Here is a 21,904-nt window from a genome sequence, read left to right on the forward strand (position 1 = left end):
AGTACAAGGTTAAGACCTCCAATTTGAGAAAATACAGTATATAATTTGGTATAAAGTTCCAAAGAGATGTGGGATAACACAAAAACTGTTTTATCCAATTAATTTTAAATGTATTCTTTAGGGGGTAAAATCAAGGAAGTCCCCGCTCCCTTCCATTTTAAAATTTAGGGTCATTCTCATACACTTTCTACCACAATGTCTCAAGGTTTAACTACTTTAATTCCCAAACCAAAGATACTTCTCCGAGTGATGATTGGCGTCCTATGTCGCTACTCAATAATGATTAGAAAATATTTGCCTTGATATTTGCCAGAAGGTTAAATGCCGTGTTGAATTCCATTATTGGCGAGACTCTGTCAGAATTTACGCCCAAAAGACACATAACAAAAACATTAGGGTAGTTATGGATATTCTGGATACAGCACTCCGGCTTTCCAACGTGACACCTCCCGTGAGGGCTTATTCCCAAATGCATAATCGGATTCAGACGGGAGATGTCACGTTGGAAAGCCGGAGTGCTGTAATTATCCCTGATGGGATAACGGAAACTCAGTTTTTTAGGAATTTTTTCAAAACGGTCGAAAATGTCAACATGTTAGGCGTTCAGATCATCTTGTCAGAAATCAGGTCAACATGCCAGTTTTCAGAGGCCTTTTATTTCAAAATGCAACATCTGATCAGGACGAGGGTGGTCTGGGTGGAGAGCCGGGGTGCTGGATTCCTTCTTTTAGGATGTTCTATAAATGGGCGAAAATATCAGCATGTTAGAATGCAGGTCATGTCAGAACGCAGGCCATCTTGTCACTTTTCAGAGGCCGACATCAGATCCGAATGGTCTTGTTGGATACCTGCAGTGCTCTAGTGTCCTGCAGGTCTGGTTTGATTGAGGGATAACTGAAATTCATTTTCAAGAATCTTTTGAAATAAGCAGAGGAGCTCAAAATGTCATATTTGAGAGGCATTTTAATTGGTAATGGAACATTCGATCTGAATGCCAGTACTGTGGTTGTATACCTGGCGTGGCCGAGTGTGTCGACAACCTGGTGTGGTTGCGCGATCACCCAGACTGATTTTTTTAATTCTATATTTTTTAATATCAGATGAAATTGATGTGGAATTACCATTGACTTTATTTTCTATCTCCACTTGAGAACGCTTTTTTGTGCTGTTGTGAAAGTTCTTGTTCTTCCGGGGTGAACGTATCGTTAGCTGACAGCCAAGAAATTACTTATTTTATATTTTTATTAATTTCTTTTAACCCGAACAAATGACGTTTATGCATGAGTGGTGTCTCTTTTATTTTGAAGGTGGCCAACGCCGCTCGCTGGCGACAGATTACCGTAATGCACAGTATGACAATTGCAGTGGCGGCTCACTTGATTTCGATTTTGCGAGTGGAGGTGACTTGACGCAGTGCCCAATCGCAGGGCTGTTTACAATCGGAAGATGGAAAGACTGATCGGGAGAGCTCGTGAAAACTCGACGATAAGGTACCTGACCCCCCTAAAATTTTCTCAACGGATTTAGACGATTCACAAAAATGATCAATTTAAGAAATAAAACGGCGGATTTCCGCGTATCCGCGGAAAATTGCCATCCCTGAAATTGAATTTTGAAAGAGTTCGAAAAAGGATCTAAGAGATCAAAGAAAATTATCTAACAGATTAAAGACAATCGTACCATAATAAACAACAGCACTGCCTTGCTTGATAAGGGAAGACAAATTATTTCCAAGCCACAACAATCCATGAAACTTAAAAGTGCAGGCCGACAAATCACTACAATCCAATGTGATGAGAGGACACTCTTACGCGACACTTTCCGGCATGTTGGGTGCATACAAAACACGTGGAAAAACACAAAGGATCTCGAAAGTTGTTTTTTTAAAACGTACACTTTATTTATGCTTTTAACAGTCTCAACAAACACAGACACGTCTGCGTCCGACTCCGTGCATTCTCTTTTCTCGTTCGACTTGGGAGGCGTTCAAAGACAGCCTCAGAAAAACGGAAATTAATGATCACTTCACTGACACAAAGAAAAGCGAAAACAATGCACCAAAACAAAAAACCAAGCGAGGAAATCACAAAATAAATTCTATGGGGAAGTTTGTGAACACACAATAAAGGAATGAATAACAAAAAAATCGGAGACAGTCCAGTCTCCTACATACATACAGCATGTGTTTCCTTCATTGCAAGTTTTATAGAAGGGTTTTATTTTTTTGCGGCTCCAGACATATTTGTTTTTTGGGGTTTTTTGTCCAATATGGCTATTTCAACATTTTGGGTTGCCGACCCCTGGTCTGGGTAAAAAGCAGATTTCACTCCTTTATTGATATTGTTTTTCTTCTCCAGAATGAAGATGGCCGTTTTAAGAGCAAATTGATTTTGCACTCCTAAGGGGATGAGAAGTTTGTCTTATCGCAAAATTGCAGAAGAATTTAACCTGAAGAAGAATGTTTTTTTTTTTTTTTTTAAACCATGTGCCCAAACTTTACGGACACCCTGTGTTGGGTGGAATTCGTGTTAACAGGGCCACATTGTATCGCCACAATTGATGGTGGGATTTTCTTATCTTAGTTATAAACTGCAAATTCGCAGATTAATTTCAATATGAATCCCCTCCCAACCACCCATTTAAAAAACTTTTTAATTTTTGATAGTTTGTGAGCGCATAGCATCGTGGTGAAGCTTGATAACCCATCGGGTCTTGTGTGTGAATGTTCCCATGACAACATTTTACAGGAAATTACCGAACATCAGATGACACGGCAACACAAACACTTGAGTCTGAGATGTCAAATTTATGCTTCTTTATGCATTGCCAAACACCAAAAACATGCAGTCCTCAACCAAAGGGAGCTGTACACAAGCAAGATAATTATTCATACATTTTCCCCCCTCTCCTCAACATCAAATTAAAAAAAGGAAACTTGAGCAAAGGAAGGATCAACAATGGAGAATGAACCGTTGAAAACTTGAGGGAAATCCAGCAGATTATGAGAGCAAATGTACCGTTCCAAACAATAAGCACTTCCTAAAAGTCCGTTAAGCAATCGGAACACAAAGCACAGAAACAACAACAAAAAACACACTGATGTGAATTGCGGTTTTATTGTGAAATACCCATTGCACCTTCTCAGAACTCCCTTTATTTTACCCTAATATACCTAAAAACAAGAAGGATCTTAAAAAAACAAACAGAAAAAGACACATGATGACATCCAACCCCCGGTGCCATTAGCATTTAGATGCAGGTGCGCAGATGAGGGCGAGGGGCTTTTATAATGAGGTTTCATGATCAAAATAAAGAATTATTTCACACAAAATGCTAGGACAGTACTTTGAAGGCAATTTTACGATATTTATAACAATCTTCATATTGAATATATTTCTGCTGGGAGCCTATCTTTCCATGACAGGCTCAGACAAACTGTTTGGTTCGTCACTAATCATGAAGATTATAAAATAATTAGGGTGGAAAAGGCACATCCCAACCCTGTCTGCTTTTGTTGTTGTCTAAAGGATACATTAATAAGAATTAAAAGACAAAAGAATGCTCGTGTTAAATTTCTCAATCACCTCCAAAACAGAAACGGCCTTTTGAGTTCTGAATGCATCGTCCAGGTCAAATGTATGTTGTCGCCTCTACCCATCATCCGATTATGACCGTGCCCCTCGCTTGTGAGAAGTCCCTGCCCCCATCTGCTCATCCTTGCAACTTATTGATGGAAGAGGGCTCCTGGGTCCCCGCCCTCCTGCAGACAATAAGGGTGCAGAATGCCAAGTGGTCGGAAGTGTTGGCAGGAAGCAGCTGAATGGGAGGCGGTGGGCGGAGGCTGGCAAAATGTGGGTGTTTGCGAGGCGGGGGCGCTCAGTGAATGTTATTGGTCTTTCTTCAGTGGTTCGGATGAGTCATCTTTAGCTAGCCCCTCATCCCCAATGGACTCCTCGTACCTGGAGGAGAACAGATGACGATGATGATGATGATGAGGCCGGACAGGAAGAAGACGTGAGCAGTAGCCGTCTGATGGCAAATGCCATATGGGGACAGTCAGTCTACGTGGCGGCGGCCTGTAAGCGACGCCGGTGGGAGGTGTCTGTTGCCATACTGGCAGCGTTCATGGACGCAGAGAGGCTGGCGGGGGAGCCGCTGATGCTTGGGAAGGAAGTGAGCCTGGGAGAGGCTGGAAGGACACCCTCGGATGACTCATAGCTACGTGCTCCGAGGGGAGGGATGGTAGGGGGAGAGAAAGGGCCAAGAAGTAGGATTAAGACGATGTGAGGAAGAAGGAGAGACTGAAAGGATGACAGTGCTGAAAGAAAAACGTCGACAGGAGGTGGGAGCAAAGGATTGGTGTACCGTGCAGTACTATTTTAGTACCTATCCGATATCTAGTAAACGCAGGTCCAGTAATGCCGATAAAGTAGATACATCATCCAATTGCCAATTTCCAATGAATTTTCATGTCCTTTAAGTGTTTTGAGGACGTTTGCTTTTTATATTGGTCAAACGGTAAATCCAGGACATCATTAGGACGTTGGTAAATATAAAATTCTACCCCCCCCCCCACCACACACACACGTCAGGATTTTTTTCTTAAACAAGTGATACGTTTTTTCCAGGTATTGTTTTGAAACAATCCAAACATCCAAAAGATTGCTCCATTCATTGAACTTTTCTGTATTTTATGTTTGCTTAAAATGAAGAAGTTGTTCAAGATCAACCCTTCACAACAAATATAAAACATTTCGGATAGAAAATGGTAACCTGGCTGTTCACCTGTTTAACAAAACCGCAATGGTGTATACCAGAGCAAAACTGGAACTAGGCTGTCATCACACTACCTTCGATCAGATATTGATACCGACTTTGTATCGATCTCCCCACCACTACTGCACACAGGAGGAAGAGAAAGAAGAAGACAGAAAGTGGATGCAGTGCAGACATGAGGAAGAATAATAGATGGATGAAGACAAAGGAGGACAAGGAAGGCAGGATGTGGACGCAGACAACGCGATGGAAGACAGGAAGCGACTGCAAACAGTGCGGAGGAAGATGAAGACAGGAAGTGGATAAATACAGCAAAGAAGAAGATGAAAACATGGGCAGTGAAAGCACAAAAGGAGGAAGAGGATAGCGATGAAGACAGGGAGTGGAATCCAGACAATGAGGAAAATGAATAGATGAAAAGTGGATGCGGACAGAAGAGGAAGAAGACAGGAAGGGGATACAGACAGAAGAAAGATGATGAGACAGCATGTGGATGCGGAAAAGCAGGGAGAAAAATGAAAACACACAGGGGATGAAGAGGAATTCACAGGGAGTGGATGCAGACAGAGGAGGTAGACAAAGACACCGAAGTGCCGGCAGATAGAGAGAGACGAGGAAGAGGAATGCACAGGACGTGGATGCAGACCGAGCATCGAATAAGACGATTGGCTGTGTTCAACGAAAGGCGTTGCCGTGACGGCAGCGGCGGCACGGATTGTATGACCTTCTTGCCCTGGCTACTCACCTGAACATCTCGGTAAGTTCTCCTTTGAAGAGTGCCACCACAACGGGGAAGCCCACACAGGCAGGCACTAGATAAAGTAGAGCGGGCTGACCAGGACACAAACGCATGTTAGTGAGTCTGAGGGGCGGGCAGAGAGAACTTGAGTGACCTTAAACGGCTCACCTGTGCATGTTTGAAGGTGTGCATAACAAAGATGGTGAGGCCCAGTCCGAAGATATAGGCCAGGAAGCTGGAGCAGAAATATGTCCTGCTGTTCTTCTTCAGGCTGCAGACAAAGAACAATAAAAAGTAGTAGAGGAAGAAGGAGAGAAATGATTGGCAGAACAAGTAGAATGATACAAAAAGAACAAGTAGAAGGATTAGAGCAAGTAGATGAAAAACAAATTGGAGAGGTAAGGGATCAGATGGAAGAAACGGGGGTAAAAAAACAGAAGTAGAAGGAGTGCACAAGAACAAGTAGTAAAACAAGACGTTGAATAAGGATCAGAAGAAAATGTCAAAACAAGTAGAATAAGTAGATTAATGAAAAGAGGAAAAACAAGTGGAAAGAGGGCCATGTCGCAGAACACATAAATTTAACCCTTTGATGCACAACATAACCACACCCCCTCTAATGCTCAACACGGGTCAAAAATGACCCGCATTCATTTTCCATGTTATTTCATGCTGGCTGAGTATTTTTTCTGTTTTATCTTTTGAAATCAATTCATTTTATCATCGGGTATTCCAAGGGTTCCTTAGATACCTTGTTTTTGATTACCACTGATCATTATTTCCATTGTTTCTTTCATACTTTATGAACAAAAATAGTTTTTAATATTACATGACATTTACACACATGGGTCAAAATTGACCCATTCATCCAAGTGTGACTAAATGACTTAAACTATAATAATTTGCTTCAAGTCATTACTTTAGCAGTGAAGGAGACCAAACATTTGTGTTTGATATTTGCAACGTGTTTGTCATTTTGTCACACAGCTTTGATAAGAGAGAACACGGATATTGAGTTTCGCTTTTCAGTAGTTTAACAACTCTGAACTGGCTGCAATGCATTGTATTCTATTCTGCCTATAAAGAAATCAAATAAAAAATAAACTACAATTTATGTAGGCATTGTGCTAAAACTTACTTTCTCTATTGTCCTGTATATTCACCTATCTGTGATTCCACTGCACAATTGTTGGATGACATTCTCTCCTAAATTTCTTTGAACCTCTGGTCTTGGCTGTCTCCCTGTAAAGACAGTTCCTTCTATTCCATAACGTACCCTTGCGTCACACATCCAGAAGATTCTTAGCCCATATTTTGCAGGCTTTCTGGACATGTCCTGGCGGAACATGCACCTGCCTCGGAATGGCACAAACTACTCATCTATGGTGACACAATCCCCTGCAATGAGGGTCAAACCGATAAAGGCCATGAATTCTTCTTTGTCAATGTTTCTCCACTATTTCCCTTTTGTTGTGGCAGTTCTTCGTCCCTCTAAGTTGGTGCATTTTAGAATCTCCTCAAAGATGTTGTCACTCATGAACATATCCCATGCATCTTTTGGTGAAACAGCTGATGTTCTAGGAGGAGGTCCTTGACATCTCCATCAAGATGTTTGTGGCTTCTTGTTCTGCCATGAGTGTGGAGGACTCTAATTCCAGTCAGATCCATTTTTACTCAGTCTATTGGACTGAGTCTGAGTTTCCTCTTCAGACGATTGATCAGAGGAGTCTTCTGTGTCATGAGAGGACTCTTCTTCATCCAGGAAAGCTGGATTTCCAGATACACCTAAACCTAATCAAATATTATGTGCAATTCACAATTGTCACCAAACATATTTTGAGGCAACATTAGAGCAATTGAAAAACAATGCATGTATTAGAGATGAGCAAAGGGGGACCTTTGCAGAGCTGTGAAATGTTTTTTCACTCCAAGTGCAAAAGCTAGTAAATACATGTGGGTCTTTCTGGCCCATGTGTGTAACCTTGAAGTCGAAATACAAAAGCTATACCAAAAGAAAGGAAAAGTGGAAATAATGACCAGTGGTAATCAAAAACAAAATATTTACTGCATAGTTGGAAGAGTAATTGATCAAATTAAATGTTTTCAAAGTTACCGTATTTTCACGACTATAAGGCGCCATTAAAAGTCTAAAATTTTCTCCAAAATGGACAGGACGCCTTATGATGCGGAGCGTCTTGTCTATGCGCTGAGTTCCAAAACCTGACTGACAGCCGACACGCTGTTTATATAGAGAAAAGGCGGAAGTGACTGTGGACAGGCATGCGGCAAAGAAGTCGGCCAATCAGTGAAGGGTGGGCGTGTATATATACATATATGGAGAGAAAGAGCGAGAAAAGGCAGACGTGAGTGACAGGCATGCGGGGAAGAAGTCCGCCAATCAGTGAAGGGTGGGCGTGTAAGTGGACGCTAAAGGGACGCCACAAGCAGGTACCAACACCTGTATAGAGTGTGGCTATGTGCATTGTTGCAAAACAACTTCGGTTTTGGTTTCTAAGAACCCCCGAAAAAAAATTCTACAAAGAGACACGCCTACGAAGCTCAGTTCAAACTTCAAGCCATCGGTTATGCTTTTGGCATGCGTGCCCATCTCACAGCAGCGGTGAAAAACCAAGTCAAGCAAATGAACTCTGAGCTTGCTGTTATTCCCGGAGGCTTGGCTAAAGAACTCCAACCGCTGGACATCGGCATCAACCGGGCGTTCAAAGTAAAGTTGCGAACGGCATGGGAACAATGAATGATCGATGGCAAACACAACTTTACAAAGAGTGAGAGGCAGCGCTGGGCGAGTTACGCCACAATTTGCGAATGGATTGTGGCTGCTTGGACGAACGTGTCTGCTTGCACTGTTGTTCGAGTTTTTGGCAAAGCCGGCATCATTTCTGTGGAGCCACATGGCAATGAGAGTGACTGACAACGAGAGGGAACACGGCGTTTTTGATGGATTACCGGTACTTGCACAATTGTTCAATTCTGATACAGAGGATGAGGACTTTGATGGATTTCTGGGTGATGATTGATCGAAAATCGTGAGTACATTGTACGATGGCTAAATAAAATACAACGGAACTCAGTTTTCCGTTGCCTTTTTAAAAACGTGTTTTTAGCTTGTATCTCTATGTCTTGGCATGCTACCGTATGCTACAAGCTAACGTGTTTTTAGCGTGCGCGCATGCATGCCGTATGTTTAAGCTGGCGTATGTTTTACCACTTTAAAATTGCGCCCAATCATACAGTGCGTTTTGTCTATGTGTAAAATACAGAAATAGCACCCATTAATGAGACTGCGCCCAACCATACGGTGCGTCGAATGGTCGTGAAAATACGGTACATCATAAAAAAACTCGGCCATGAATGAAATAACATGAAAATGAATATGTGTCATTTTAGACCCATGTTGTGCATTAGAAGGGTAGTGATATGAAAATGTTTTTTATTCAAAAAGTAAGAAAGGAAAAAATAAAATAATTGTGTATGATGGTCAAAAAGAAGTTAATTGAGGAATACCTTCAACACTGAATGATGAAATTAATTTACTGCAAAGATATCGAAAATAAAAACTCAGCCGGGTCACTTTTGACCCATGCTATGCATGAAAGGGTTAAAATAAGTAGAGGTCGGACAGCAGACGGAGTGAATCGAAAGCAAAGGACAGACAAGAAGAAGTACACATTTACAGTCGTTACACGCATATGACGTACGATAAACAGAAGCAGAGAACCAAAAATAAGTACAACAAGAAGGATAAGCACAAGAACAAGTAGAAGTAGGGAAACAAATACAAGTCAAATAAGTGGCAAAAGAACCAGTGGAAGAATGACCAGAAGGAGTAGCAAGAGGAAGGATGAATACAACAAGAAGAATAGCAATGAGAAGAAAAATGAGAGCACAAAAAAAAGTACAAGACATATCATATATCAGTCTGCAGGGTTACCTGACGTCAAACCGCAGCAGCAGCGCAATGAAGATACCCGGGATCACAATGTCACCGAGACCCAGCATCGCAAAGTTGCTGGCATCCAGACCTTTCTCCAATAAGTCTTGAGGAAAAACCACTGGCAGGGAGAGACAGTGAGGACGTCAAGACGTCAATCTCGGTCTCTTTGAGTAATAATCCCATTGGCGGAGTTCCAACGAATTGGACCAACTGAGTCACGTCCATGCATGTGATGAGAAAAAAGTCTTGTTATCAAACACAACCGATACTCACGTTTAATTGGCGCCTCAAAAGACTTGGCGACGGTCACCATGACATTGGTACCAAATACCTGAAAAACATCAAGAGTGAGTGTCAGCACCAATATTACGTTTATTCATTTCAGGTGAGGTCGGCTCTTACCCAGAAGATATCGTAGACAAACAGTCCACCTAGCAGGATGCATCCGGTACTGACATTGTTCAGGTGCAGAAGCTCCACCCCGTTGAGAGCAAAGGCTAAGCCAAAGAGATTGTTGGCGATCCAATGCTGTGCGGCCACATCAACGCCGGTGTGTTATTGGCCGCTCCGATGTAAAAGACGATTGGCTTCGAGTGTCTTATCACGCCGACCGCAACGTGCAATACCTTTTTGAGAATGTACCAGACGCCAACCACGCCGCTGGCAAGCAGACACACCAGGTTGTTGGTGTCAAACTCGTAGTTAATGATCTCTAAAGAGACAAAACAAATTTTGACAATCGCCGCGTTCAGGCAAGGGGAGGAGGAGGAACACGTTTTCTTGGACCCACCTTCTTTGTTCTCCCCAGTGCCCTGCGTGAAGAGCAGCTGGTACTGCTTGTTTGGCACAGAAGAGGGAATGACTCTGGACAGAAGAGGACTTTTGGACATCAAGAAGAAGAAGAAGATGGGTTAACTCATGTTAGCCTCCAACCGGGCGCCTCTCAATGTGCAAAGCGGTGCGAATTACCTTATCGTGTGGGACAGCGCCAGCACGCCAAGCACAAAGAAGTAGACCGACAGCAGCAGGTTTATGTATGCTTGAGAAAACACCTGCAATAGCACCGCACCAAACGTTATGTTAAACATGCTGCGTCCCTTAGCTGCCAAACACGCTGACAGTGTCGTGAAATTCACCAGCTAATACGTAACCGCAAGTTTGCTGCTAAGTACGTGCTATTGTTGACTGCTACGTTCAACAGCTTGTGCCACTAAATTCACTGATCTAGTCACCAGCTGAATGCTTCCTTGCCTTGAGTAGAGACCTGCACCCCTGTAAATCAGTTACACTCTCTAATTTCTAACGACTTCTGAGTATTGTGGCAGAGCAGGTTATTGTGCATATTATTTGCACCATTTTAAAATCAACCAGGTCATAAAATTTCAGCGTGTTCACCGTATCGTCTGCACTATAGGGCGTTTCGGAGTATATGGCGCATCTTCAATGAATGGCCCATTTTAAAACTGGTTTCATGTATAGGGCGCACCGCATTGTAACGTGCATTGAATAGAAGCAACAATCATGGCTGTGATTGCGGTATGCAGCCACTAGATGGAGCTACGCTAAACGGAATGCAGTATAATACAGGTTGATTAATGTAGCGCGTTCACAGGCGCTGCAGCTCAACAAAGCGCTTTAAAGAACATTTAAAATACTACATCCAAGAAATCTGAATATTGATCCATATGTAAGGCGCATCGGATTATGAAGTCCGCTGTCTGCTTTTGAGAAAATGGAATGCTTTTAGGTGCGCCTTACAGTGTGGAAAATATGTTAATTGGATAAATGTGGTTCAGCGTATTTTGATCGATTAACAATTCAAATTTATATTTCCACACAGGAAAACTGGTCTCACCGCTCACAAGGACATCTATACAGCTCAACTATCCGTCTACAAGGATTCCATCTCGCAAACAAAATCACAATACTACTCTGGACTCATCTGCTCCAACGCTGGAAATACGAAGACTCTCTTTTCTCTCTGGAACAAAATCACTCAATCCCCTGTCTCCCTACCACCTCACTTTTACTCCTCTGACACCTGCAACGCTCTTCTCCTATTTTTCAATGAAAAAAAAAAATCAACACAATCCACCAGCACCTGGGCTCCTCTGCACCTCTCCCCTCCTCTGACCATCCTACCCCTTGCCAACCGTTATCTTCTTTTGAACTCCCCCATCTCTCATTAATCTCAGACCTTATCATCAAATCCAAGACTTCCTCCTGTCAGCTAGATCCCCTCCCTCCAGTCCTGGTCAAATCCTGCTTACCCCTCTCTGCTTCCCTTCATCTCAGCCATGATTCATTCCTCTCTGTCTACTGGAATTGTTCCTATCCCCTTCAAAACTGCAGCTGTCACCCCAATCCTGAAAAAAAAAAAACTGGTTCAGATCCCAATGATTTCAATAAAAAACCATCTCCCACCTTCCTTTCATCTCTAAAATTCTTGAGAAAATTGTTGCCTCTCAGCTCCACTCCCACCTCACCGACAATAGTCTCTATGAACAATTCCAGTCCGGCTTCCGTCCCCGTCACAGGACTGAAACAGCCCTGATAAAAATCACAAATGATCTTCTCATGGCAGCAGACTCTGGTTTAATCTCCATCCTGATCCTCCTTGACCTGAGTGCAGCTTTCGACACCATCTCTCACCCCATCCTCCTTAATAGACTCTCCACCATAGGCATCACCCACACCCCCCTACGTTAATTTCACTCTTATGTCACTGGCCGCTCTCAGTTCATCCAACTTAATTCTTCACTTCACAATCCCTCCTCTTCTGGTGTGCCCCAGGGTTCTGTCCTGGGTCCCCTCCTTTTCATCATCTACCTTCTTTCCCTTGGCAATATTTTTCGCAATTTTGGTATACACTTTCACTGCTTCGCGGATTACACCCAGCTCTACCTCTCTAGCAAACCCGACGCTTCCCTCCCACCCTCCTCCCTCTCTCACTGTCTCTCAGAAATCAAATCTTGGTTTACCCTTAACTTCCTCAAACTTAACAGCGATTAAACAGAACTCCTCCTCGTCAGTACCAAATCGAGCCTACACAAAGCCGCCATTTTCTCCCACACTATTGACAGCTCTACTGTGTCCCCCTCCCTTCAGATTTAGAGCCTGGGTGTCATCCTCGACAGCTCACTATCCTTCCACTCCCACATCAATAACATTAACCGGTCCGCATATTTCCACCTATGCAATATCAACCGTCTCCGTCCCTCACTCACTCCTCACACAACTGCTATCCTTGTTCACAGTCTCGTCACCTCCCCTATCGACTATTGCAATTCACTTCTCTTCGGTGTCCATCACAAATTCCTCAATAAACTTCAACTTGTTCAGAATTCAGCAGCCCGGATCATCACGAGAACCCCCTCCTTCCATCATATCACCCCCATCCTCCAACAGCGCCACTGGCTCCCTGTCAAACTTGGAATTAATTTCAAAATACTTCTCTATACATTCAAAGCCATCCATAACCTTGCCCCCACCCCCAGGCCCCCATCTGTCAAATCTTCTTCAAATTTCCATTCCCTCTCGCTCACTCAGGTCCTCATCCTCCCTCCACCTCTCTCTACCCTCTGCCTTCAGCCGCTCTGCCCCCAAGCTCTGGAACTCACTTCCACCCAATATTCATAATATTGACTCTTTTCCCACATTCAAAACCCAGCTCAAAACCCACCTTTTCAGACTTGCATATCCACCTTAAATCTTTCTCTTCTTTTATTTATAATTTTATCTGTGGTTTTACTATTTGCTCTTGGTTGTAAAGTGTCCTTGAGTGCTGTGAAAGGTGCTTACAAATAAAATGTATTCTTATTATATTATTATTACAAGCGGTCAGGCATGGTCATCCTAATGAACAATAAATGTGTATGTATTAGGTTCTACCGCTAGATACCAAGTGTTTGTTAGCCATTTACAATCCAATGAATACTTTGAGTCAAGTGTAAGGAAGAACTTGCAAGATGACCTTGAAGAAAAGGTAGAGTCCAAAGAGAGTACAACTGGCAATGATTGGGAATCTGGCAGCATCCCGGCTGGTGATGGTCTCCGGCATGTCCGAAGGGTTCTGCAGACAGCAGCAGGGGTACTTTTAACACTTCCAGTTAGTTTTGTTTGTCAAACCTTTGAATGTGATCAACCACGTATGTCTGCTGCAACTCTTCACCAAAGGACACAGACGTCAAGAAAGACACAATCATAGGTAAATAAACATGAATGTTTATATGACTGAGAAAAGTGAAAACGAGCAGGCAGCAGAGTTGAGCCCTGCACAAAAGGTTGGGGATATTTGGCTTTTCGGTGAAATTAATTTGTCGAAACTTTTGAATGCACACGACCAACCGTCCCACGTCTCAGTGCTTTCGGCTCAATTAATAGCTGAATTCACAACAGGTGTTTGAGTCATGAACATTTCCAAGGATGTCCTCGTCGAATTCACAACAGGTGTTTGAGTCATGAACATTTCCAAGGATGTCCTCATCGAGTCCTTTCTGGGACTCTTACAGTCACTCAGAAACCTGCTAATGACTCTGAAACTCGAAGCTCAGTGGCAATTTCCCTCTGAAAACCTTCATTCCGAAGCCTCGCAATGGCAAAGTGCTGCTGGTTGGTTGTTACGAAGTGTCGTCTTGGGCTCACGAGGTGAAAAGATGAACAGCATGATGAAAAGGACTGCTGAATACAAATTTGAAATCAACCAGAATTTTTGGCGGGGAGGATGATGCATAGATCAAACAGCTTCTTGTTTGAGATTATTGAAAAAAAAAATCAGCAAAAACCTTGACCAGTTTGACATTTGCATTCAAAATATTTAAAAAGATCAAATTAAGTTCATCTGCACAGGTTGGAGTGCCTTTTAGGTGCAACTTTTACCCAAATTTATTTATTGTCATTGAAAGAAATCTAACCCAAAAGTGCAACTTTTTGTGAGTACCGTATTTTCCGCACTATTGGGCGCACCAAAAAGTCTTCCATTTTCTTAAAAGCTCACTGAGCGCCTTAAAATCCGGTGCGTCTTTTGTATGGTCAGTACGGGAATACGTCGACTCCAAGATGGCTCCTTCCTGGAGACGTGCTTCCAATGTTATAACTTGCTGTTGGTTCAGTGAACTGTGTCGCTGCTTGATTAAATAAGTATGTGTTGCAGCTCCGAAAAAAGGAGAGCCGTGGTGTTAATTTTTTAAAACAGTCTCAACAAATACAGGTACATCTTTGTCCATCTCCGTGCTTTCTTCCGTTCGACTCGAGAGTCGTTCAAGACCGCCACCGAAAAACGTAAACCAACGATTACTTCAATGAAACTACAAAAATTGAAAATAATACATCAAAACTGAAAAGCAAGCGAGGATATAACAAAATAAATTCTATTGCCCCCCCCTACATAATTTATATTGTGATTTCATCATTTGTGAATACACAACAAAGGAATAAATAACTACGACTGACACCTTGTTGTGTTATTTTGACTTCAAGATGGCACCGCGAGAGTGGCTGCCTTTCCAGCAGCTCCTATTTACAGGTACTGTACGTCTTTGTCCGTCTCCGTGCTTTCTTTCGTTCCACTCGAGAGCCGCCTCCGAAAAACGTAAATTAAGTCTGACTTCAATGAAACCACTAAGAAAATTAAGCCAGGAAATCACAAAATAAATTCTGTAGGAGGATATAGAATTTATTTTGTGATTTCCTCGCTTGATTTTCTGTTTTGATGCATTATTTTCAATTTACATTTTTCAGAGGCGGTCATGAACGCCTCTCAAGTTGAACGGATGCCTCTCGAGTTGAATGGAAGGAGTGTAGCACCATCTAGTGGACACATTGTAGATTGTGCCTTTTAGTGCGAAGCGTTTAACATATGAAAAAAAAATTACAAAATAGCCATTCATTGAAGGTGCGCCTCATAATCCAGTGCGTCTTTTTGTGCGGAAAATACGGTAGTGTATTCTAGCTGAAGCCATTCTGTCTTCTAGTTTGCTGATTTGCAACGCGTTTCTTTTAATGATACAAATAAAATCCATCCATCCATTTTCCGATCCGCTTTATCCTCACAAAGGTCGTGGGGGTTGCTGGAGCCTATCCCAGCTGACTTCGGGCAGTAGGCGGGGAACACCCTGAACGGGTTGCCAGCCAATTGCAAGGCACACACAGATGAACAACCATCCACGCTCACATTCACACCTAGGGACAATTTAAAGTGCTCAATCAGCCTGCCATGCATGTTTTTGGAATGTAGGAGGAAACCGAAGTACTCGGAGAATACCCACGCAGGCCCGGGGAGAACATGCAAACTCCACACAGGGAGGCCGGAGTCAGAATCAAACCCCACACCTCTGTACTGTGAGGTGGACGTGCTAACCAGTGGCCCACCAGGCCACGCCAAATTTCAATATGATTATCACATATAGGGGCATGAATTACCGGGAACTTATTCCTGCATAAACACACTTAAGGTTAGAAGTCTACGAATTAAAACACAATCCCGCCACTAGTTTAACCATTCCAAGCAGCAGCAATAAAAGCTCAAAAACAGTTCTCAAAAATATATACTGAATTGAGATTTAAACCCCTCATTATATCTCTGCAGCTCTTCTTCAGGTTATTGTGAAATATTTGCAACTCATGTTGGGTCATCTTTTCGGTTCTTTGCCGAAGTATTTAAAATCTGAAATAAAGGACTGAATGAATGAAAATACAGTATTCCCTCACTTTCAGCAGATACATTCCATCACCCCCCCCCCCCCCCATGGGAGAATTTCCACAAAGTAGAGGCCGACATTTTTTTAATGATTTGTACCTCAATTAATGGAGGTCTTATTTAAGGTAACCAACTCACAGGGGGAGCCCAAATGGTGTGAGATCAAGCGAATGGTGAGCCCATTCCACAGGACCACGATGACCAATCTATGGAGCCCTGAACTGCTCATCCAGGAGCATTCAAACCTCACACAAATAACGTGCAGGGGCACCATCTTGTTGGAAAACGACTTGCTGCACGTTACCTACAACTGACAGTAATTCATCATCATTTTAGTCATGCGGTGCTCAGCAGCCAGGACAGAGATGCAGGTACTTATTTTACCACATTCCTCTTCTGTGGTTATTGCAATTTCTTTCTATAAATGACAAGGTAACGCACATGCTTAAATGGTTATTCAGCCTTAAAAGACTTTGGAGGCACAGTTCTGGTTAAATTCCAAATTGTTGCACCTGACTGTTATCAAAGTGCACTTGACAAGTGACTGCCCTTTGTCAACCTGATACTTGCTGTTCATGAGATGCATCACATCAACATTAAGACCAAAGAGGTGATCTGATTGGTTCATGTACCGGAGGTGGTAAAGTGTAAAACAATCTTGATTAGTTAATGATATGGCGGGGTTGGGGGAGGAAGTGTGAAACAAGCTTTCATGCGGTCGATGTGATTCAGGGTCGTCATGGTGATATGATGGCGGACTAATTTGTTGCACACATACAAGCACATATACGTACAAAGTATGTACGTTTTCATGCTTACAAACAGCATCTTTCATACTCACTCGGATGCCTGACTCGTACGCTTTTTCTCCAAGCTCCTACAGACAAGACAAATGTAAACGGACAAGACAGGAAGAAAGAAGCAGGATCAGGACTGAATCCAATTAGTCATGCAGAGGGAAAAGCACACAATTGAATGTTCATAAATGAGCAAAGGAGAAAGAATGATGGAGAAACAAAGCCACAGTAAATTTGATTCTTTTCCACTTTCTCATCTCCAGAAATGTGTGCATAGACCATTTCCAGGGTTTGCGTTTTCGCTCACTTCCTCTTTGCCAGTGGAATAAAAGGTAAACTGACCATTGATGAAAGGAGGACATTTTCTATCAATATCAAAGCAAAGTCAGCGGTAAACATCAGTGTGGCAGTTTAGTTTTTAACGTGAACATCTGATGTCAAAGTTACTTTATATTGCTTGTGTACAAATTAGAGCTGTCAGTTTAGCGCGTTTTTATTGGCATTAATGTAAATGAATTTTAACGGGATTAAAATTTTTCTCGCGAGATTAACGCGCCACACGTCACAGCGGATGTTACATTGCTCTATAAATAAACCAGAAACAAAACAACAAGCGCGCTGCATAGGTCCACACACGTTTGTTTTGCCAGCCAGGGCAGCGCGAGACACCGAAAACGGATATTTAAAGAGTTTATGAATGGAAAGTTTACTTTTAAAAAATTGCCAGATTGTTCCACTGACTAGACCAAAGTTACCTGTATGTTTTGCAGTCGTAAACTGAGCTATCATCATAGCACGTCGAGTCTGAAATACCACTGAATGGCCAAGCACACAGCTGACGTGAGTACTCCGCCCCCCCCCCCCCGTCTCAGACAAACAGCTATGGATAATTTCAAAGCGAGGAAAATGGATAACACGACGAAGAACAAATTTGCTGAAGCCATTGCTAAATGTATGGCTACTGCATGCTAGCCTGTCAACATTGTCCACAGCTTGACTCAAGCTGAAATCATTATCAATAACGACTCCACTACGGATTGCCAGCAAGTGCCTCCATTACAAGCTATGAACAGAGATTGTACGTAGCGGAGAAGACTAAGGTACACCAAGCGGGAGAAGACACTGTTTTGGGAGAGAAATAAGAGACGAGGTTGATGAGCCTCTGGAGAATAAAGAGCAGGTAGCCTGTTGAGTACGATATATGCCACTGACGCGATTGTTACTTGTTTGGAACTATTTTGTGTGGAAGGTTACAGTGTTCCGTGTCCATATAAATAAAGTGGATGGAGCTTCTCTGTGTTCGTCTGACAGCGACGGTGCGCTGAGGCACTTCGAGAGTTCAGCGGTGCAGTGGTCGCGACCAAGCAAACACAATGAAAATAAAAAGTCTCCAGTGTTGTCATCGAACCAAATGTAGTCATCCGAAATGATGTCTACACAAAACTGTAGAGAGACTTCCGAGCAAGAAGGACCAACAGAATCAACATAGCCTGACTGCTGTGTTCAAAGCAAACTTGAGAAAAACGAAGTATGCAACCATGGCTTAAATCCACTATAGGCTGAGTACTAGTTTACCTTAGATGTGCACTTTATAATGTTATATTGCTCCGTTTTGATTCCATAAAAAGAGCTGTTAAAGCAGCTGTTGTGTGACAAAATATTTTTTTCACTGTTGTTGATGAACAGTAATATTGTGTGAGAGATTATGTGTGAATAACTGCTCCAAGTGAAAAATGTTCATGTAAAATTGAAAATCGAAATTGTCATTTCAGTAAATATTTGCATTTTGCACATAGAAAACTGATTCATGATTCCATGTTGATGAGAGCATTAAAATGGGGAAAATAGGACAAAAAGATATAAAAGGAAATTCAGAAACGATAAAAAATGCGTGAGTAATCACGATTCATTTTAGTTAATTTGAGTTAATTATGACAGTTGCATTTTTAATTTGATTAAATATTTTAATCGTTTGACAGCTCTAATACAAATAGATTTGGGTTTGAGGTTTTCTTCCTATTTCTGAAAATGTGTCCGTCTGCAATTTGTGAAGACTAAATGTATGAGCTGAAGTAACATAATGAATGGTGAAAGAATGGATTGTGACATTCATGAAAGCTGATACTTGTAAGCAACGCATGAGGTCTGTTTGGAATGTAACCATAACGGCGATATCGCAATATTAACATTGTGACAAAATTGTCGTTATGTTACGATTATCAAAAGCAGCATATTGAGACTAAATTATTATTTTTTAATTACTCTTCACCCGCTTCAACCGAACATAGCATTGTGAGCTACACAGACCACAATGCTTTGCGCCGCTGATTGAATAGAAAGACAATGACATTAAAATAACTGGCTAAGCCTATTTGTCACTGCTGTTGTGTGCAAACACAATGCTTTTTTTGTGTGCAATACCATAAGCTTTATTTTTTTAACAGTATTGTGAGTTTTTAAACAGTACTGCGAGCTTTTTTTTTTATCATGCCAACCTTGCCACTATATCGTGACAATTATCGGATCGTGAGGTTCATATTGTGATTCAAGAAATTTCAATTACGAACCATGATTTAAATTTTAGTTTTAAAATTTGTGATCTTCACTTTGAACTTTGAACAAGCGAGTGTAGAAAATGAACTTCCCCAACACTGTTGGGGACATTCAGCTCTTTCTCGGCGAACACTCAAAGCAGCCCATCTCTACCAGAAGAAGAGAGGACAAACTGTGTTTTCGAATGCAGCAACCGCGTCTTCAACAACTTTAATCGATCACCACGCTCTCTCTCTCGACCAAGTTCTCGCGCGATCCAGGTCGAAAACGCCGGTGACGGCAAAATAACCACTACGTATGCAACGAGATGACGTCAACAGTCGTCATACAATTAAACGAGCCCGAAACAATGTTAACACACGTAAAAACAACACAAGCTCAAAATTCAACAACGGTTAACATTAATTACATAGGCAGCATTAGGAATCACATATTGTGATATAAGATAGCTTCTCTGGTCGAGAGCTAGCTCGATAGTGCGCGCTGCTACTGCCTGCTAACGACAGTCTTACCTTGGACTTCGAGCAGGCCACGGAGCGCAGAGCTCCGAAGAAGATGGGCACCAGAGCCATGAGCACCAGGCTGCCATACGCCAGTGCCGTGCCCTCCGGCGTGGCCACGAACTTGGCGGTCGCGTTGAACGCGTCCGTCCCGTTGGAGTCAGTGGTGTTCAAGGCTCCCATGAGCGCGGCGGCGGTCTCCGGAGCCGAGGTGCTTGCTTTTTCCACCTCAGACATATCTCACCGGGGATCGCAGCTGTAAAGGCAGGGGAGGTGGATGGCGCTGAAAGTGTGTAGAAAACAGGTCGAGAAACGGAGGACGAAGCCGGAATCGTATGCGTGTCATTCGTGGAATAGACGCGAGCCAGCCGGTAAACCACTAAGGCCACGTTTCTTAAATCAAAGATGCACCACGAAAGAAGACCTCTCACTCTGATGCTATTATTCTTATTATAATTTTTCTTCTTCTTCTTCTTTTACTTTTACTTAATGGCGGTTGGCAAATGTCTTGTGGTGCGTTACCGCTACCTTCTGAAATGGAGTGTGGGTCTGGATACAGTAATCGAATCCCATCATGACCTCCAACTTAAAGATAACTCACTGGTCTTATAGTTAAAATGTCTTCTGTATTCAAGACCACTCTCTGACCCCTCAGCTCATCAACCAGCCTCCTGACTATACTTGAAACAAGATTCTCTAGATCTTGATGACCCATTTCGAATACTCAGCAATGCAAAGGAGGAACCTGAGGCTACTCCCACATGCTCTATTACACTAGCGTGCTCTATTACGCTTGACCCAAGAAGGTGTTACAAGAATCACAACTCATTCTGCTGTATATACAGCTAGATTATTACTTAACTTTTCTCTTCTATTGATGAGAATTTGGAATCATAAATGCAATACCCACTTGATTTTCAGATTTTGATGCCTTGGAATACAGTACAATACTGCCACCATAATTATCTCCAATATGTCCTTCCACGATGGATCAGTTAATTCCACCTGACCTTTTGAGGTCCAAAAGCCAGAAGTCAGCTAGTGGACTTCTCATCAACCACATGTCGGGGTTGATGGATAGATATAATGGGGTATGATCCATCCAAAACTTTTAACTGGTGTTTTAGCTCTGTCTTGAGATCCTCCTTATGTCATCTGAAATTTGCCTAGTACATCTATGCCAATTTATCTTGTCTAATCCAAAGAGCCTTTTCCCCATTCTCAATTTGTAATGCATGTATATGTGTGGTCTCCCGAGCTCCACAGCATAGTTTCAACGCTTGGCTCTGAAACACATCCAATTGTCTTAATAGAGTGCTAGATGCCAACCTATACACAACACTAATCCAACCCTGATTTTATAAACCCAATACAGATATTTGTCATTGTGGGCCTACTCTGATGCTTTCTGAGAGCATATTAGCAGCTCTATGGTGGGCCCATAGCATTTTTTCAGTTATAAGCGGATTTATCCTTTTCGCGGGCTACCCAGTCCTCTGAGCTCCATCTTGATCAATCACATGATGTTTACATCGTTCTGCACGTCACACGGCTGTATGCACACTGATGTTCTGATTAATATGGTGGCAATGTAATGGGTAGAGCAGAATAGCTGACATCACATGCAAACAGTTAACCAGAGATCTTGAATTGGACTGGTTTCAAACAGATTGACAAAAAAAAAGTCTCCATGTAACCCCAATGGTGGTTTCCATAAATCAGACAAATTATTTTATACTCCTTCCAGTCAATACATCTTGTGCTTATCCTAAACACTGTTGTAGACAGTATTATATTAACTCTCTCAGCTATATCACATATTTTTAGAACATTTTTCAAAAACAAGTAAATGCATATCAACGTCTGCATATCAACAACTGGTTCTTG

General features: G+C 42.3%; 1 protein-coding gene across 4 annotated transcripts; it reads right to left on the reverse strand.

The window, feature by feature from the left end:
- Positions 1-2,800: 2,800 nt before the first annotated feature.
- hm13 (histocompatibility (minor) 13) lies at positions 2,801-20,421 on the reverse strand. 4 transcript variants are annotated; one of them, XM_086127594.1, is made up of 12 exons: positions 20,030-20,421; positions 17,009-17,044; positions 13,444-13,542; positions 10,440-10,522; positions 10,261-10,349; positions 10,097-10,182; positions 9,873-9,998; positions 9,744-9,801; positions 9,468-9,588; positions 5,684-5,786; positions 5,522-5,607; positions 2,801-3,959 (listed from the first exon to the last, which is right to left on the reverse strand). In XM_086127594.1, the coding sequence occupies exons 1-12, from the start codon at positions 20,252-20,254 to the stop codon at positions 3,887-3,889; spliced, it is 1,185 nt and encodes a 394-aa protein (XP_085983720.1). In that variant the 5' UTR covers positions 20,255-20,421; the 3' UTR covers positions 2,801-3,886. The 4 variants fall into 4 exon arrangements, with proteins under 4 accessions (XP_085983720.1, XP_085983727.1, XP_085983704.1 ...); XM_086127578.1 differs by lacking the exon at positions 2,801-3,959 and adding an exon at positions 3,966-4,218; XM_086127601.1 differs by lacking the exon at positions 17,009-17,044.
- Between the last annotated feature and the right edge of the window lie 1,483 nt (positions 20,422-21,904).

This window comes from Hippocampus guttulatus, chromosome 1 (assembly GCF_054856545.1).
Source record: "Hippocampus guttulatus isolate MCC_2025c chromosome 1, RoL_Hgut_1.0, whole genome shotgun sequence".
NCBI lineage: Eukaryota > Metazoa > Chordata > Actinopteri > Syngnathiformes > Syngnathidae > Hippocampus > Hippocampus guttulatus.

Excerpts from the sequence above, each read along its gene's own strand:
- hm13 (XM_086127578.1), bottom strand. The coding sequence starts at position 20,254 with ATGTCTGAGGTGGAAAAAGCAAGCACCTCGGCTCCGGAGACCGCCGCC. Across the intron at positions 17,045-20,029 it reads TGGCCTGCTCGAAGTCCAAG|GAGCTTGGAGAAAAAGCGTA; the intron begins GTAAGACTGTCG and ends TCTTGTCTGTAG. Across the intron at positions 9,802-9,872 it reads TTGTCTACGATATCTTCTGG|GTATTTGGTACCAATGTCAT; the intron begins GTAAGAGCCGAC and ends GATGTTTTTCAG.